At 57.2% G+C, this 18,383-nt stretch overlaps 1 protein-coding gene across 1 annotated transcript; it reads right to left on the bottom strand.

The window, feature by feature from the left end:
- Positions 1–569: 569 nt before the first annotated feature.
- Positions 570–16,543, bottom strand: MYO1G (myosin IG). The gene is made up of 22 exons (XM_070369398.1): positions 16,321–16,543; positions 14,643–14,851; positions 14,379–14,472; positions 13,418–13,583; positions 13,090–13,143; positions 12,282–12,377; positions 11,909–12,028; positions 10,570–10,791; positions 10,329–10,474; positions 9,517–9,631; positions 9,170–9,340; positions 8,891–8,961; positions 7,437–7,511; positions 7,118–7,250; positions 6,168–6,334; positions 5,550–5,757; positions 3,810–4,033; positions 3,087–3,231; positions 2,284–2,388; positions 1,965–2,078; positions 878–1,032; positions 570–796 (listed from the first exon to the last, which is right to left on the bottom strand). The coding sequence occupies exons 1-22, from the start codon at positions 16,413–16,415 to the stop codon at positions 640–642; spliced, it is 3,042 nt and encodes a 1,013-aa protein (XP_070225499.1). The 5' UTR covers positions 16,416–16,543; the 3' UTR covers positions 570–639.
- Positions 16,544–18,383: the final 1,840 nt, after the last annotated feature.

Genomic DNA, 18,383 nt, shown 5'->3' on the forward strand with positions numbered 1-18,383 from the left:
AGAGAGGCCACCTATCAAGAGAGGAGAAGGTCTGAGACTGGTGAAGGGCTGGGAGGGGAGGGGCTGGAGAGCTGGTGCAAAGGGCTCAGGGGCAGGGGGGTGGGGAGGACCCAAGGGGCTGGGGAGGGGATCTGCTCGTCAGAGCGGGTAGAGGTGTGTCCACTCTGGCTTTCCCTGGGTTGGCTTCCTGTAGAAGCCCAGGCACAGGGATGCCCTCCCAGACTCTGGAAGGCCCTGGCTCCCAGCATCCCAGAAGTAGGGTTCTCAGGGCCTGGGATGGCCACACTCAGCACCGACACAGACAGCAGCTGGGACAGTGTGTGCCCAGTGTGTTCTCTGCCCAAGCCCTGCCCCAAGACAGCCCTGGGACCCCCAACTTCCCCAATGGCCCAGTAGGAACAATGGGCCTACAGGAGTAGGGGAAAGAGAAAGAGACCAAGGCTGTAGGGACAGTCGGAAACCCAAGAGGGGCAGCCTCAGATGTAGGGATCAGCAGAGGACACGGGTGACATTTGCCACATTGGCCATGGCTGGAGACTATACCCATAGACATAAGCCACGCCCATCACAGACTCAGCATCCTTTATTGCACAGCGAGACTGCGATCTGCCACTGGTGTGGGTGCAGGTGGAGAACCTCTCAGCAGCTCGGCCACAGGAGGGTGAAGGCGCCACGGCTGCAGCGGAAATCCGGCTCTGGCTGCTCCGATCTGGGCTCCACGGATACCAGGCGCCGGGCCCCGCGCTGGGTCAGGGGGATGCAATCGGACACGCGGACCTCCAGGGCCCGTCCCTCCCTGAAGGAAGGAGGTCAGGGTCAGGATGGGCCAGGCCCCTCAGATAGGCAGCCGCTGCCCTGCCCGTGCCCAGGGACTCACCCCTGGCAGTGCGCAGCCAGCACCCCCACCAGCTCCCCGATGCGGTTGTCCAGTGGCGGCTGGGAGCGGTGCAGACACACCACCAGGTCGTCATAGCCCCGCGCATGCAGCACCACCAGCTGGTCCCGCCCGCTGGTCACGCTCAGCCCGGTCACCTGAGGGGGGCAGGGTCGCAGGGTGAGGGGTGCAGCAGGCCCTCCACCCCGACCTTGCATTCTGGAGGGCCCCAGCATCCCAGGAACACATGTCCGCCCAGCTGTCTTCCCCTCCCAGCACTCTGCCCTCTTCGGAAAACCTCTTCGAGCTCCAGTCCTCCATCCTCCCTGCAGGCTCTACAGTCCTGCTGTCCCCTCTAGGTCCCCTTCTTCCCTTTCTGGTCCTGCCCATTAAGGAGAGGGTTGGGCAAGGTGCACCGCACAAGAGGACTTTTGCCGTGATGGAATATTCTAGATCTGCGAAGTCTAACATGGCACCATTGCTCACCTATAGCTTTCTAGCACCTGAATGTGCTGGTGCAACTAAGAAGCTGAACTTTCATTTTTCTCTACTTGTCAATTGTATTTAAAATATCCACACTGGTAGTGGCCATGGTACCAGACAGTCCCTCATCCTGAGAGTTATAGGGACCCCCAGCCTCAGTTTCTGCCCTGGGTTGCCCCTTGTCCTGAGGGAGTATGAGCTGTAACTCCAGGGAGTAGTGGGCCATAGAGCTGGGCAGAGGGGTGAAGGGAAGGGACAGGGTCCCATGGGTGGCAGCCACACACTGCAGCCAGGACCATGTGGTCCAGGTAGGGAGGACCCCAGGCAGGCTCAGGCGCAGATGTGGGGAAGAGGGGCCGTTTGGCTCTGCCCAAGAGTAGAGCAGGAGGAGGGTGAGCAGGCTGAGCATGGAGTTTGGGGCCCTACACCCATGGGCAGGCTGTTCAGTGGGGGCTGAGGGGAAGCTGCCATCCTGAGCCGATGCTGAGTTCTAGATAGCTCTGGTCATCCCAGGGAGGCCTGAGGGGAGGGGCCCAGCAGCAGTGCCCAGCAGGACACTGGGCCTGCTGGAGCCCGGCGAATGCCTCTGCCCTCCCACAGGACTCACCGCATCCAGGGGCACGGCCCGCATCACCCGGTACTGCCGGCCTGGCTCCAGCTTGTAGAGGTGCCGATCTGTGAGCAACAGTGCCCGGTCCCGGCTTTTGTTGAAGCGATTCACCTGTAGGACGGGTGGTTTCAGGGTCACTGCCTGGCCCGGGGGGGCTCCCCAGGAGGTGTGGCTGGAGGCCTCCCCTCTGTGAAGCCATTCTCTCACTAACTGGGTTGGAGCTGAAGTTTTTGAAGTTCAAGAGTAGCTGTGAAACCTCTTAGCTGGGCCTGAACCAGGGCTGTCATCAGCCAGCAGCCCTGAACCCACTGCTCACCTTTCTGACGTGGCTGGAGAAGAGCACGGCCCCAAAGCCGTCTTTTTCCCGAAGCGTCTTCAGTCGCTGAGCAAACAGGCCTGAGGCTGTGGGGTTGTCTGTGGCCTGGGGACAGTTGGGGGTTGCTTAGGGTGAGGTCGTGGGACCATGCGTGATTGACCACGACTCTTAATGAATCCGCACAGCTATCCTTGACCTCAGAAAACCTCATCATGTCATGCACGGGCCTCCCAGTGGGCCCAGCCACCACGCTGGGTTCCCTGAAGCCCACCACACAGACCTCTGCAGCCCTAAGGTTCTAGGCACACGTCTGAGCCCCCCACACCCATTCACCCACCCAGCTCCTCAGGCCAGGCCTGGATAGACACTGAGATGGAAGGGGCCTGGCAAGACCTGGCTCCTCCATGCTAAGCCATTCATTTGGGCCAACCTCACACCCCTGAGGCTTTGGCCCCTGCAGAACTGGGCGAGGGGGCCACTCACAGAGCCCATGTGGGCCAACGGGAGCCACAGTGTTCGGTTCTGGTCAGGGGGCTGTGCCTAACAAGGGGGTCTGTGCCTGAGAATGGGGGGGTTGAGAACGGAGGAAAGGGAGTGGGAGTAGGGTAGAGGAGGCTCTCAGTAAAGCCTACGTCAGCTGGTTCTGAGTGAAAACCCTTAAATTGTGGAGGCAAGGGGCAAGGACACAGGGGGACAGCCCACAGGACAGCCAGGCCCAGAGACAGGACAGCTAAGGTGGACACAGGCAAGGTCTCAGCCTGGAGCCCCTTCCTGGCAGCCAGCCCCTGCAGCCCCGCACTTACGGAGGACAAGTAGTCCCGGGCCCAGGCCCGCCGGCAGCCCCAGTCCTGCCGTAGCTCCTGCAGGGCCGCCATGGCAGCCACCTTGGCCTTGATCTGAGCCATGTCCGAAGGCGGGATGTTCTTCACCAGCTGCCGGGCCCGCCACCTGGAGAGGGCCAGGTAGTCAGATGGACCGCTGTGAAGGCCTTGCCCCTCCCCACTCCTGGTTCTGCTCCCTTTCCTGAGAACACACGTTAAGGACTTTTCACGTCCTTTACCCCAGTAGGAGAAGGCCAAGCCCCTCAGCCAGGCACTGGCCGACTTCTGTGTCCCAGCCTCCCTGGTCTCAATGGAAGGTGGCCTCTCCTGTTCTGAGCACACTGGTTGCCCTTCACACCTTGTCCTAAAGAATTCCTAACTCAGCCTTCAAAGCCTGGCTCAGTTACAGAGTTTCCCCCACTTCTAGCTTCAACCCACTACCCACCCTGCAGGGCCCTAGGAAGGAGATAAAGGCCTGCAAGCCCTCCAGATGTCCGGAATGGTGCTGGAGACATTAGGAATCTTCTAGCGGTTGTGAGGTGTAGGCTGTCAACGGATGCGCACAGCCCTCTGTCTTCCTGTTTATCCAATGGGACTGTGTGTCTCCTAGCTGGCTCTGTGGGGTTCAGATGACCTGGTCCAGGTGTTCAATGGGCTCTAGCTGAGTGGAAAAGACCAAGGTGGGTGGGGGCGGAGAGCAAGTACCTGGAGAAGAGGGCCTGGCAGATGTCCTGGAAAGGCTGCAGCACGGTGGGTGGTGGGGGCCAGACGAGGTCACGGCCATAGTGCGGGGGCTGCCGCGCAGCCTGGAATCGCCGCTGCAGCTCTGTCAGGTGAGCACGCACCTTGTGCCTCCGGAAGCAGCGCATGATGGTGTAGATGGCCCTCAGTCGCCGGCAGCGCCTCCTGGCCAGCGTGCCCCGCCATGCCTGGGGAGCCGGTAGGAGGTGGTGCTCCGTCAGGCCGTGCCAGGCCCCACCTCCCTCACATGTGCTGCTGTGCTGTGCTTAGTCTCTCAGTCGTGCCCCATTCTTTGTGACCCTATGGACTGTAGCCCTCAAAGCTCCTCTGTCCATGGGGATTCTCTAGGCAAGAATACTGGAGTGGGTTGCCATGCCCTTCTCCAGGGGATCTTCCCAACCCAGGGATTAAACCCAGGTATCCCACATTGCAGGTGGATTCTTTACCATCTAATCCACCAGGGAAGCCCCTCCCTCATATGGGGAGACCCCAAATTGGAGGGGTACCCTGAGAATGTGACCATCAAACCCAGACTGGAGACCCTACAAGGTAAGCAGCCCAGTGAACTCACAGATTAAAACCTGACTTGAACAGACTGAGGATATGACTGGGGACATGTGGTTACTGACTGGACGGGACACAGGAAGTCAGTAACAACTTTCTAAATCCTATTTCTGGGATGGTGTGGTATTGTGTCATGTTCTTAAAAATAACCCTGTGTGTTAGAGGAGATATCAGAGGTAACAACAAAATGCAATGTGTCATCATTCATTGGATTCTGGGTTTTTAAAAGACATAACGGGTCATAGTGGAACCCATTCAAATTTCTTTCGGAAATTTGAATATGGCCTACATGTTAGATATTCAGCTATGTAGGTTATATTTTATCAGTGTTAGTTTTCTTGAATGGGCTAATGTCGGTGTGATTATAAAGGGGAATGTCCTTGTTCTCAGAATACACACCTGATAAAGGATTTAGAGGTCATTACTTTATGTGGCTAGGGAAAAAATACAAATATATGGGTATCTGTATGTGGATGTGGAGAGAGATAAAGACAGACAGAGATGGAGCAGTGGGTGAAAACACATAACTGTAGCTATCCAGGTGAATGGTACATTGTACGAATCTTTCCAGTTTCTATAGGTTTGAAATGTTTAAGTAAAATGTTATGAGAAGAGGTGGGAGAGTCCTTATCCTTTGGAAAGGCATACTGAAATGATTATAAACTAAATGACTTGATTCAAAATAATGGGAATGAAGGTGAGGTGTCTACACAAAACCACAGGGGTCATAAGGCAGGGCAGTCAGAGTGTGGGAATTTAGTACACCATTCTGCCCGATTTTCTCCAGGTTTGAAATATTTTAGGACAAATGGAAGAAAGGAAGGGAAAAGAAGAAAGTAAAGGAGCCAGATTCCTGATTATCTTGTTTTGAGCACCTGGGCCTGAGGCTGGTGGCCACAGGACAGAGGTGACCTGAACAGAAATCCAAACTTTTTGCTTGTCAGTTTCAATCTCCGTTTGTCACCTGTGAGCAGGGGACTTCTCTAGTACTTGGAACAGTGTCTGTGGTCTCCTCAGTGCAGGCACAGCACCCCTGCCTCCAGTGGTGCACACCCATCTCTCCCCTACCCCCAAGTAATGCTCAGAGCGCTCTCCGGCCCCTCTCTACATCGGCCCTGGCGGGCGTCCAGCCGGCCGCACCTTCTGCAGCAGCAGCACGATGATGGGGATGAGACAGGCGCGGCTCTGCTCCAGCGTGACCAGCGTCCGGGGCGAACGGATGAAGAGCTTGCTGTGGCCAAAGGCCACGTCCCCCTGCAGCCCATGCTGCTCCAGGAGAGCGCCCACGGCCGCCTTATCGGAGCCCAGGAGATGATTCGGCCACGTGTACTCACAGGTCATCTTATACCTGTCACGGCAGGACCGGGCTGTGGGCGCTGGGCCCTGGGGAGGGGTGTGGACTTAAACCCCCATCCTCCTCCCCTCTCCTCCCCCGACCCTCTCCCTCCTCCTCTCCTCCCCCTCCTCCCTCCGACCCTTTCCCCGAAGCCACTCCCACTCCAACGCCAGCTCCCTGCCACGCCCACACCCCGTGCCACGCCCACACCCCTCCTTGCCACGCCCACCTCAGTCCACCCTGCCTAGTCCCACCCCTTGTGTCACGCGAGGGGCCTCCAAGACTGGCAGTGTCCCAGGGTCAGCAGCATCCTGCAGGCTTCCGCACTGACGTCTGAAAAGCGCTCGTTGCTTTGGGCACCCCCTGCCGGCTGATGGAACTTCTCAAGGACCAATCCCCCGCCACGGGAGAAGGGGCCGTACCTGAGCAGGAATCGAGGATAGGGCTGGCGGGAAGCGAAGCCTGCCCTGCGGACCCTCACGTTCTCCAGCAGCCCCAGGTATGCGACTTGGTGGCGACAGTGGCCCTCGTCCAGCTTCCCGGCCACCTTGTCCTCATTGGGCTTGATACAGCGGACGTAGAAGGGCTCCTGTGAGGACAAAGGACACTCGGAGAGGCCAGTGTCACAGCCCTACAGTTACTCAGTTACTGGACAGGGGCAGCAAGGAGCTCAGGCCTGTCTCTATCCCTCCCATGCTGCCATCCATAGGGTAGAGGATCTCTCAGGGGGACAGGGAGGCCCAGGGACCAAGGGCAGGGAGAAGGGCAAGGCCAGCCAGGAGGAGAGTGGGGATGAGGGCATGGTGGGCAGAATGGGACCTGGGAGCTCCAGTGCTGGGTGTGGGCAGGGTGCTGGCCCACATTCAGGTCCTGACAGTGCAGCAGAGCCCCTCAGCCCTTCCCCTTGCCTTCCCAGAGGCCCTGCAGAGTCTCTGGACATTCTACTATTAAGCTGGCCCTGGCATCCTCCCGCTGCCCTCTCTGACTTTGGGCCCCAATTTCTGCAAGATGTGAGTGCCACTTTCTTGTCCTGGTGCCTCCAGCTTCCAGAAAACTAATCCTGGCTCCAGGCAGGACCAGGGCTGGGCCAACTCAAGTTCTGGGTGAGGTCTCCCCTAGCCCATCCTTGAGAAGCAATGGGGCCAGGGGAAGGCTACAAGGATCTTGTGTTTACTCAAGCCTTGGCCCGGCTCAGGGCATCGTAACCTGAGCAGTGGCAGGTCCCTTTCTGCTGGAGGAGGTATGGCTCACAGCAGACAGGAAAGGAACACCCTCTTATGATGCACGAAGGCAATGGAGGACCCAGCCTAACATCCAGGCACAGACAGAAGGATCTGGAAGGATCCAGATTCAAGGTGGGGGGGGGCCGTACCTTGGAGGCCAGGTTTTCCACCAGGGCCACCATGGAGTTCTTGAAGAGTGTGCCGGCCGTCAGGGGGCGCTTGGTCACCTCTGTGATGTCCTGCTGCCCATCTGGCCACATGGCCCGCAGGGTGGGATCCTTGCTGTGGACATAGGCCGCATGCCCAGATGCCCTCCAGGAGGACAGCCCCCACCCAAGCTTGGCCATGTGTAAACTTCAAGACCTTGGGCTGTGAGAGTCAGACCGAGTGTCTGAAGGCCCTTCCAGCCAGAGTGCCTGGGCCTTCACTGTCTGGCATCCACACACATGCCCAGAGAGCCCCCCTCACCTGTTGTACAGCAGACGCTTGAAGTCCTGGAAGAGGAAGTCTCTGTTCTTATCAATGAAGCCCTCCACGGAGTACCTGGGGGAGGTCCGGGGGAGGGCCAGTGAGGAGGTAAGGGGCTTCTGACCCCCTAGTATGCCCCTCCTCCTCCTCCCATCTGGTCAGCCTCCCTTCCTTTCTCCTCACGTGCTCCTCTTCCTTCCCCTCTCCTGTCTGCTTTCCCTCTCATCATATAAGACCTCTTCCCTCAGAAGTTTCTCTCCTGAAAGATGAGTCAAGGGGTTATGCCCACGGAGCCAAATGTTGCATCACTGAATCCTGGCTTTAGCACATACATGCTGTGTGATCTGGGACAAGTGACTTAAACTCTCTGTGCCTCAGTAGACATCACACCCTCAGAACAGTGCCTACTGAGTTTCCATAAATAAATGTCAGCGATTGCAGTTACAACCAGGAAATCCTGAGTCATTGGTCTGTTTGGCTCCTTGGCCTGGAGGACCTCAGATTCATCATTCTAGCCTTTGCTAGAAAGCTCAGTGCCAAAATCTTGGCTTCACTTGCAGTTCCTAGAAAGTCTCAGGGCCATGGGATCTGACTCCTGGCAGCTTTGTCTTTTCGATTCTATTTCTTCTCCTCATGAAGGACACGTGGGAGACTTGTGTCTTTCTCTGTGAGTCACCTCAGATCCAATTCCGGGTGAGATGTGTGACAGGGGAATTAATAATAATCATGGCCACTTCTGGAACACACTAGGGACTTTGGTGCTCAGTGTGTGGCCTGAGGACTGGCCATGTCCACCTCGCCTGGGAGCTCATTAGAAACACATCATCTGGCCTCTCTGTTCCTCCTCGCTGACAAAAGGTGACAAGAACTGGCCCCAGGGCTTTCCTGATGCTCAACGGTAAAGAATCTGCCTGCCAATGCAGGGGACGTGGGTTTAGTCCCTGGTCTGGGAACATCCCACGTGCCACAGAGCAGCTAAACCCATGCTCCACAACTGTTGAGCCTGGGAGCCGCAACCACTGAAGGCTGTGAACCCTAGAGCCTGTGCTCTGCAACAAGAGAAGCCACTACAGTGGGAAGCCTGTGCACCGAAACTAGAGAGTATCCCCTGTTCTCTGCAACTAGAGAAACGTCCACACAGCAACAAAAATCCAGCACAGCCAATAAAGAAAGAAAGAATTTTTTAAAAATAAAAGTACTGGCCCTGGGCTCAGAACAGAGGTCCCACCCTAGCTGCACCTCTGAGTCTCCAGCCGCTCTACCAGAAATTGGCTTTTTCTTTTTTAAAGCTGCCCAGAAGATTCTAGGATGCAGCCAGGGCTAAGAATCACTATCTTAAAAGCCCTAATTGATATTTCTCATTTGTGAATCTGGTGAAGAGCATATTTCCAGTGTCTTAAAAAGGGGAGGGGGCGGTGGGGGGGGGAACCAGATGCCCAGTGGGGGCCCCTTACGTGACATCCCCTGCATAGTGCTTGATCCGGAAGTCTCGGCCAAACTCCATGGTCTTGTCTGTGGGGCAGAGCTATGGATGGGGACAGCACAGGTCAAGACCTAGAAGGTGTGGGGGGATCTAGGGGAGAAAGGGGAGACAGCCCTGCAGAGGAGGCTGAACCACCACCAAGACCCCCTACCCACCCCAAGACAGGCAGTGTGGCACCGTGGGGTGCCCGCCAGTGCCGGGACCAGCTGGATGGGCACAGGGTGGGGAGACCACAGGGGCAGAGGGGCACCTGGCGGCTGGTATAGTGTGGGTGGTGGCGGTGGTGTGTGTCCAGGGTCTGCAGGAAGATCCGGTCAGTGATGGGGCCCGCAGTGCTGCAGGCCTCATCCAGTACAGCGAGGATGCCCCGGTGGGGCCGCTCCACCAGGTCCACGATGGTGGCGTTGTTGAAGTACTCCACCTGCGGCAGGCAAGCACGGCAGCTCCCGAGCCCTGTCCGCCAGCCTCCTGCCTGTGTTCCTGCCCAGTGTCCACATCTTGCAGCCCTCCTCTGCACACCCGCCGACCCAGCACCGTCCCTCCCCCCATCTCCCTCCCACCCGGGACCCGCGGGTGCAGGGAGGGCCGGGCACCCACAGTCTGCCAGGCGATGCCCTCCCGCTCATATTCCTCCTGCTCCTGCTTCAGGATGAGCTGGATGAAGAGCTGCTGCAGCTTCTCATTACAGTAATTGATGCAGAACTGCTCGAAGCTGGAGGAGGGGTGGGCAGAAGGGCCGTTCAGAGTCATGCCTCGACCACCCACACTAAGGCTTTGGCTCTGTGGAGAGTGAGTGCAACCAAAGCAGCTGTGCTGTGCTGTGCTTAGTCGCTCAGTTGTGTCCAACTCTTTGTGACCCCGTGGACTGTAGCCTGCCAGGCTCCTCTGTCCATGGAAGTCTCCAGGCAAGAATATTGGAGTGGGTTGTTATGCTCTCCTCCAGGGTATCTTCCCAACCCAGGGATCAAACCCAGGTCTTCCACATTGCAGGAGGATTCTTTATCATCTGGGCCATCAGGGAAGCCCAATGAATAGCAGGGATCCCCCCAGATAGATGCCCTGAAGATCGCCTGAGGGGTCTGGAGCCAGGCACCCCAGTGGCCTGCCAATAGGGGTGCATCTCTCACTCTGGGCTGCTCTTTTACCTGGTCCCTACTCCCTAGCCCACCCAGCACATGTGCCCTGAAGTGGATTGAGGAGTCCCTGTGAGGGGAAGTAAGCCAAGTTCTTGCCATCCCAGGCACCAGGGGTGGTGGCACAGCTGAAGCAGGCTTGAAGACATGAGCCTAGGGGCCAAGGACCAACCATGATGGACACTAGGCATCCTGTTCCTCTGCCCAGCCAAGCTCCCCAGGACTAAGAGTTGGGGCGGGGGTCAGAGTGTGGGATGTGGTGTCGGAACTACCCACCTATTGACGGGGAACACCTCAAAGCCATAGATGTCCAGCACACCAATGACTGTGTCCTTGCCGTCACGCCGGGGGTCCCGGTCCCGGGGTTCCATGACATGATTAATCCGGTCCACCACCCACTCAAATAGTCGCTGGTACACTGCCTGGGGAGAGGCAAAAAGCCAGCTGCTTCTGACTGCCTCTGGCCTTGTCTCCTCTGGGAAGGCCTCCGGGGTTCCCCACCCACCCCCTAGAATACCTTGGCACAGGCATCCCGGGCATAGCTGGCCTCGGCTGCAGTGTGGCCCTTCTCAATGACCTCCCTGCCTCCAGAGGCCACAGTGCGAGCTAGTAGGCAGCGCAGCACTAGCTCCCGGGGTGTGGCCGTCAGCTCAGCCACGTGGTCCACCAGCACTTCCTCGGTCACCGCCAGGCGCCCCTGCTCCAGGTTGCTCTCCAGCTCCACGAACTCAATGTTTCCCTGGTGATGGTAAATCGTCAAGAGTCAGGCTCTGTGTCTCAGAGGAGCCTGTACACTTATGCCCAGGGAAGGGAAGGCAGGGGCATGGGGAGCTGCTCCTGGAGCACACCAAAGCCTTCCCCAAGGCTTCCCACCGGGAATGTCATGTGAGTGGGCCCACCGTGTCCTCCTGTAGCTGGTTATGTGCTGCCCACACCTCATGTTTCCTGAGAGAGAGCAGAGGCTCAGAGTCACTGAGTAACCTGCCCAAAGTCACTCAACTTTTAGGTGACAGAAGCAAGAGCCAGGTCTGTGTGTTTGTTGTCAGTTACTAAGTTGTGTCTGACTCTTTCAACCCCAGGGACTACAGCATGCCAGGCTTCCCTGTCCTTCTCCATCTCCCGGAGTTTGCTCGAACTCATGTCCATTGAGTCAGTGATGCCATCCAACCATCTCATCCTCTGTTGCCCCTTCTCCTCCTGCCCTCAGTCTTTCCCAGCATCAGGATCTTTTCCAATGAGTTGGCTGTTTGCATCAAGTGGCCAAAGTATTGGAGCTTCAGCTTCAACATCAGTGGTTCCAATGAAAATTTAGAGTTGATTTCCTTTGATTGGTTTGATCTCCTTGCAGTCCAAGGGACTCTCAAGACCAGCAGTTCAGTTTGAAAGCATCAGTTCTTTGGTGGTTAGCCTTTATGGTTCAACTCTCACATCTGTACATGACTACTGGAAAAACCATAGCTTTGACTAGATAGATCTTTGTCGGCAGAGTGATGTCTCTGCTTTTTAATATGCTGTCTAGGTTTGTCATAGCTTTTCTTTCAAGGAGCAAGCATCTTTTAATTTCATGGCTGTAGTCACCGTCTGCAGTAATTTGGGAGCTCAAGAAGATAAAATCTGCCACTGTTTCCATTTTACTGAGCCCAAACTGCCCTTACCTGCTAAGTACAGGCTAAACTACCAGACGTGGACCAGGCACGTTATGGGAACCCACAATCGAAACAACTTGGGTTTCAGCAGAGGGAGGAGTGGGCCAGTTACACTGCTGGGTTGTTAGAGGCCAGTCTTCTCCTTCACGGGAGGTGCCCAGCCAGGGCACCACATGGGGAAGTGGCTGCAGTGCCCACAGGCAGGCTCACCAGGTGCAGTATAGCAGCCAGGATCCGGTGCACAGAGGCCACCTCCTCAGGACTGAAGCCGATCACCCGCATGGCCTCCGTCACTGCCTGGTGGTGGCTCTTCTCATCGATGTCCAGGACCTGGGGGGGAAAGGGCTCAGCACACCACTGCCACACTGAACCTCAATTCCTCTGCCTCAGTGCACTTGCTCGCCATTGCACCCCTTCCCCACTCTGAGCCCTGATTCCTCCAACTGAAAGCCTGCAGAATCAGGCCCCACAAGTCCTGCTGAGCCATTCATACCACCCTGGACCTAGCTGAAGCCACTGGTCACCAGCCCCAGGGTCCTGGGACTAGGAGTGACTAGAGCTTGGGCTCCCTGCCCCCACTCACATTGAGCCCCGCCCCCTGGCGGGTGAAATTATACACTGCAGGGTTTCTCTGAAGGTGTAGTTCTTGCAGCTCCTCATCCTCACAGCCCCGCAGCACCTGGAGGACCCAGACATCCCTCTGTTAGGCCCCTGAGGTCCAAGATATGCCCCCTCCCACCATACACCCTACCCACAAACAGATGGCATCCTTCAACCACTGCTGATCCAACGAATGCATGGTATGAGTCAGCAGGGTGATGGTGTGGACAGTGCCTGAGCCCAGGGAGGACCCACTTCTAGGTCAGACATGGTGTAGATTCTGAACAAGTCTGAGGAGAACCCACTCGATGTGGTGTAGACACCACTAGAATCCAGGGAGATCCCATTTTGGTGTCAGACACTGTGTAGAAACTGCCTGTGTCCTGGGAGGACCTACTTCAGTGATCAGACATATGTAAATATGGCCAGTGTCCAGGCACCCACTTTGGTGAGTCAGAAAGGATGTAGATACCACCTCCAAATCCAAGGAGATCCCACCTTAGTAGGTCAGACATGGTGTAGACACCACCTGAGTTCTCAGTGGGTCTTACCCAGTGTAGACACTATCAGTGCCCAGAAACCACCTCAGTGTCAGACACAGTGTAGACACTTCCCTGCCCAGGTCCAGGGAGACCCCACGTCAGGGCCAGATGAGGTACACACACTGCCATGTCCAGGGAATTCCCAGCCCAATGGGGGTGGCGAAAGACAGGGGGAGGGGAGGGGAATGGACTGTGGGTGGGGCCAACAGGACCCCCCTTGCAGGTCCCCACCTGCCAGCTTTGGCTCACCTGATAGAAGGCGTGGAAGTTCCTTTCACCTACGTGCTGCTTAAGTACCCGCGACTGTGGAGAAAGGGACAGCTGGACTCATGCCTGGGACCGGCCCCATCCCAGGGACCTGTCCCAGAGCCCCCAGGACAGGGCAGGTAGGGGGTGGCGGTGGACCTGGCTATGGAGGGAGCCCCGCCCTGTGAACCTGAGACATCAGAGAAGGTCTGTTCCTGCGTCCACGGCACCAGGGCCGGGAGAGTCAGCATGGTGGGACGGCTCTGCCTGGTCCCCCTGAGAGAGGCCTGTGTGCAGCCCACCTGTCCGGGGTCTTGGTAGCAGGGCCCACCTTTTCCAGCAGGTAGCTGTGGATGTGTCCCCCCACGGGGTCTCCTTTGAAGTCAAAGTTGATGTCCATGTACTTGCCAAAGCGGCTAGAGTTGTGGTTGCGGTTGGTGCGAGCATTGCCGAAGGCCTCCAGCACGCATGTGGACTTGAGCAGCACGTCCTTGACCCTGCATGGAGTGGGGAGGCAGAGGGGCCAGGACTATGACACGAAGACCTTGCACTCGGGACTGTGTCCCCATGCAGGATAGCTGCCTGAGGCTTCCCAATCACAGGAGGAGAGGGAGTCTGAGGGCCGGTCCCACCCTGCGCTGCCCCTTGCAGGCGCTTGACTCTGAGATGCTGGGAAATGCACCTGCCAGGCACTCATGCTGGTGACTGTGAAGCCTTGAGCCTTGAAAGGCATTGACCCGCCTTCTCAGACCAAAGTTGTAGCCCAGTGAGGAGCTGGATCTGGACACTTGGCACTGCCAGGCATGTGTGCTTGGGAATTTCCATCGCTGCTGCCACCCCAATCCTACCCCGAACCCCACCTTACCCCACCTTAACAGGAAGAGGCAGAGCTCTCACACAGGAAGCTGCTCCCACAGATCCCTGTTGGTGAGCTGCCAGCAGGTAGATAGGTCCTGGTTTCCGGGTTTCTGGCCCAGCCCTGACACTGGCCTGGCATCGAGGGCTTTTCTTACGGGCAGCCAACCTCTCTGCTCCCATTGGGTCCCCGTGAGGGCCCAGCACCTATCTGTTGGCCCTCTTCACCTCCTCCCTTTCCCATCCGTAGAGGAAGGGCACCCCTATGCTGGGCCTCGCCTCTACTTGTGTAGAGAGGTCCTAGCTGTGGGTCACTTAGAGTCTTACTGACAGCCACTGAACTTGGCCTGAGCTGGACTCCATTGTGTTTCTTGCCCTCCATCAGGCACGAGACACAGGCCAGCCCTTCCCTACCATCCCCACCCCACTGGCCTCACCTCTCCACCTCGGCCCGCTGGCTTGGGTTGGTAACGGCTGCGATGTATTGCATGATGTGCTTGCTGGCTTCTGTCTTCCCTGCCCCACTCTCGCCTGCCAACAGATGGACAGTCAGAATTTTTGGCTGCTCCCCCTTAACCAGGTCCCTGTGCCCACCCGTACTCCCAGGCACTCCAACCACCACACCATCATTGACAAATGAAAATACTGGGACCCAGGGAGGTTGTGGGCCGGCACCTGGGCCCCGGATGCTAGGCGGGTACCTGAAATAACAATGCAGGTGTCCCTGGACCGGCGCTTCATTGCTCTGTAGGCGGCGTTGGCCACAGCATACAGGTGGGGTGGCCTCTCATAGAGCTCGCGGCCCTGGTACCTGGCAATGGCTTCCGGCCCGTACAGGGGCAGCTCCTGGTAGGGGTTTACGGACACCAGCACCTCACCGATGTATGTGTAGATGCGGCCCTTCTCGAACCTGGCACAGGCAGGGCAGGTCCTCAGTGTTCAGGGCCAAGGGGACACACACATAGATTCTGGGGCATTGGGCCCAGGTGGGAAGTCTTGGGGCCCTGGCCCACCCCCAGGGCTGAGGGCAGAGAAGTGTGTGGGGGGGAAGTGGTGGGGTTGACTTGAGTCTTCCGTTGCCATCTTGCTAGGAGCCTCATCCACACACAAGGTAGTGTTGGGGTCCAAGCTGCTCTCCATGGGGTGGAGTCACAGGAATCCTGACTCTGTTTTATCAAGGGACTGACTTGCCCAAGGCCACACTGGGCCAGGCAGAACAGGCAGCTTAGGTGATGGAGTTGAGCCCAGGGAGGAGATAGGGGTGGGAGGTGGAGGGAGGGACCTCCAGTTGTTTCCGTCTCAAGACCTGGGCGGGGACCCAGAAGCAGAAGCAGGACCCGCCCAGCCCCACCCAGACAGCAGACTGGGAGGCACTGGGAGGGTGCCTGGGGCAGCAGTGCCGCCAGCCCCACCCTGCACTTCCTCAGACCTCTCAACCCTCAGCGTGAACCTAGTCACCCGCGAGGGTGCCTGTGTCCCTTGTCTCCTGACCCTTCTGCTCTGGGAGGAGCCCCAGCCCCCCTGCTCCCTTCGGTGTCTGGGACCCGCCCTGTCCCTGACTGCCGGTCCCGGGTTCCCCTTCCTCCACTGCTTCAGACACGGGAGTTCTCCGGTTTGGCTCCCTGCACACCCAGGACCTGCTGGAGACAGAGTCTCCACCTGCAAGCCGTGTGGCCCCGGGGTCAGGGTCCCAGTGGTAATATGGTGATGGTAGTACCTGTCTCAGAAGCTAGTTTGTAATCTGCTTAGTTCTAACAGAGAAGCTCATTTCCGGTCTGACTCTCCATCCCACAACCCTGGCCTTGACTCAGGGCCCGTGGTGTCTGACTTCAACAATCTGGGTTCAGGGGGACCTGTCCCTAGGCTCTGCACAGTGGGTTACCATCTGCTCCTCATGGCTGTTCAGGGATGAAGCCAGCTCCTGCTGCCACCCCTCATCACCACCAGCAGCTCCTCCCTGCCCTCTGCCCTCCGGCAAATAGGGCCCTGTGTCACTTCTACCAGCCACACCCTGAAGCACCCCACATGTCCCTTTGAGAGTGTCATCTCAGTTTATCCATCTGCACCCCAGGGAGGCACCTGACCACTTCCCTTTGAGCCCCTAGGGCTCAGCACAGCCTCACTAGGAAGATGGAGCAGCCACTCGGTCCAGATGCCTGGCACCTGCCTGCCCCTGCCCAGAGGAAGGCTCAGGAGACACCTGGGCTGTGTGGGAGGCACAGGCCTGGGGAGCCTGCTCTAGCACTGGCTGACTGTCCTGGCCCTGAGGGGACAGTCCTTCCAGCCCCCACATCTCCCTGAGGTCACCCAGATGGTGGGCTGATGGAGACCAGTTGGGGATGGGGACAGGGAGAAGGGGAGCCCATGCCCTGGGTCTACCTGAGTTTCAGATTCTCCATGAAGTCTTCCATGGTCACTTGGTCCAAAAGCACAAAGTCGGGCTTGCCACACTCAGGACCTTCATCGTCCTCCATCCTGCCGGCAGGGAAGCACCCAGGCCAGGTTGCCCCAACCTTCCTGTGCAGAGCGGCTAAGGGGAGGGGTGCTCTCGCACAGGCCCAGCCCTCCCTGCCCGCAGCCTCCCCGCCTGCCGCCCCAGCAGTGTGGTGAAGTAGGAAGTGGGTTCTTCTGGCCCCGGGAAGGGGTTGCCCTCCCCGCTTGCTGTCCCCTCCCAAGGGGCTCTGACCCCTGCTTCCTGGTTCCCTCCCCTCCGGGCGTGCCTAACGGTTGAGGTTGAGGCGGTCAAGGAAACTCCGACCCTCTGTGATCTCACCCTCACCCCAAGCAGAGGAGCCTCTGCAGTCCCCGGCCCTGCTGGTCACTTGTGGGACCCTGAGAAGAGATTTCTTGCTGTGGTCCTGGCTACAAAACTGTGTGTGTCTGTCAACTCTCAGACCTCAACATCAACACTAGGTGGATTTTTAGGGTAGGCACATTGTACCTTGAGAAAAAGTCAAAGAATGCTGATACCCAGGCCTTTGGGGCAGAAACCCAGGCAGTAATTTTCGAAGTGTGCGAGACCACGCCAGGATAAATGACAAATGACAAAGCCAGCTTCACGGCATACCCCGCCACGACCAGGGGCCTGATGTTTTGGGTTCATCATGCTGACATTCAGTCTTCCAGGCTTCTGGATGCTTCCTGGAAGAGTCCTGTGTCCTTGAGGCCCACCTGCCTGTCCCTCTAGTAGTAAGGACAGGAACTGCTTCAGGAGCCCCCCGTCCCACCTCAGTCCTCACCGCACAGAGGTGTGGCCTGACTTTGCTCTAGACCACGCAGCACCTTTAGAAGTGGCCAGACTGGCCAGCTAAGATTTTGACAACGTGGGGTCTAGGATTGGGGTTGAGGACGGGACGGTTCTCTCTTATCCCTCTCCTCACACAGGGAGGACAATGTTTCCCAAATTTCAGTCATCTCTGTACTAACTTTGGGATTCTGTACTCAAAGAGCTAGTTTATTTTGAAATATTGTTTGATATGCAAGGGTTTTTTTTCGCTTCAAATACCTTAAAATGACTCAATAGACATAAGTTTGAGCAGACTCCAGGAGATAGTCAAGGACAGGGAAGCCTGGTGTGCTGTAGTCCATGGGGTCACACAGTCAGATACGACTTAGTGACTGAATTAACATCAAAATTGTAAAGTGCTAATTTTCAAATGCCTGAAAAAACCAAGCCTCGCATTATTACACACCACTGTTCTGAGGGGACCCTTCTGTTAGGATCAAGCTTTGGTTCCACCCTGTGCCAGGCCTGGAGCTTCTTTTGAGCAAACTCTGGTCAGGTTTTATCCTCCCAGTCTCTTAAAGTCACCCCCTTCATCCCCTGCCTCTTGGGCTGGTGCTTTTGAAGGGTTTTCCAGACCAAAGTTCAGGAGTATCTGGGGAGTTCTCACAGAGCCTCAAGGTTTCACTTCCCCAAACTTCAGGCCTCCCCAACCTCCTGGCCCGGGGTTTACATTAAATTAACGCGTGTAAAAAATGATACGGTTGTTCCAGTGAAACTTGAGACACTGAAACCTGAACTTGATAAAATTTTCATGTCACAGAATAGTTTTCCCATGTAAAGATGTCAAGATTGTTCTTAGGTTGGAGATTGGCCTGTGGGTGGAGCTTGCCAGATCCTACTGCTGTGACCCTGAACTGCAATCATGACTACTCTCTACACTCTGACAGCTTGCAAAAGGACTTCCCCACTCAGTACCTCGTTTATCTCACGAGGCTGATGACAGCACACCAAAACTCCTTTCCCCTCCTGAATCTGGCTGGACCTCTGGGTCTGCTGGCCCCTGCCTCTTGTCAGGCAGGGAAAGTGGTGGCCCTATTTGCCACTTCCCCCGGGGAAGGGTGTGACAATCTGGGGCAGTGACTAGCTAACAGGTGGGTGAGGAAGGACAGCTGGGAGGGGCTCCTAGGGGCTGAGGGTTAAGTTTCACTGGTTATCT

The sequence above is a fragment of the Bos mutus genome, chromosome 4 (assembly GCF_027580195.1).
Source record: "Bos mutus isolate GX-2022 chromosome 4, NWIPB_WYAK_1.1, whole genome shotgun sequence".
Lineage (NCBI taxonomy): Eukaryota > Metazoa > Chordata > Mammalia > Artiodactyla > Bovidae > Bos > Bos mutus.

Coding starts and splice junctions, on each gene's coding strand:
- MYO1G (XM_070369398.1), bottom strand. CDS start 16,415: ATGGAGGACGATGAAGGTCCTGAGTGTGGCAAGCCCGACTTTGTGCTT. Junction 14,473..14,642: donor CACCTGCATTGTTATTTCAG/GTACCCGCCTAG, acceptor ATCTGTTGGCAG/GCGAGAGTGGGGCAGGGAAG. Junction 8,962..9,169: donor CACACTATACCAGCCGCCAG/GTGCCCCTCTGC, acceptor CCCCATCCATAG/CTCTGCCCCACAGACAAGAC.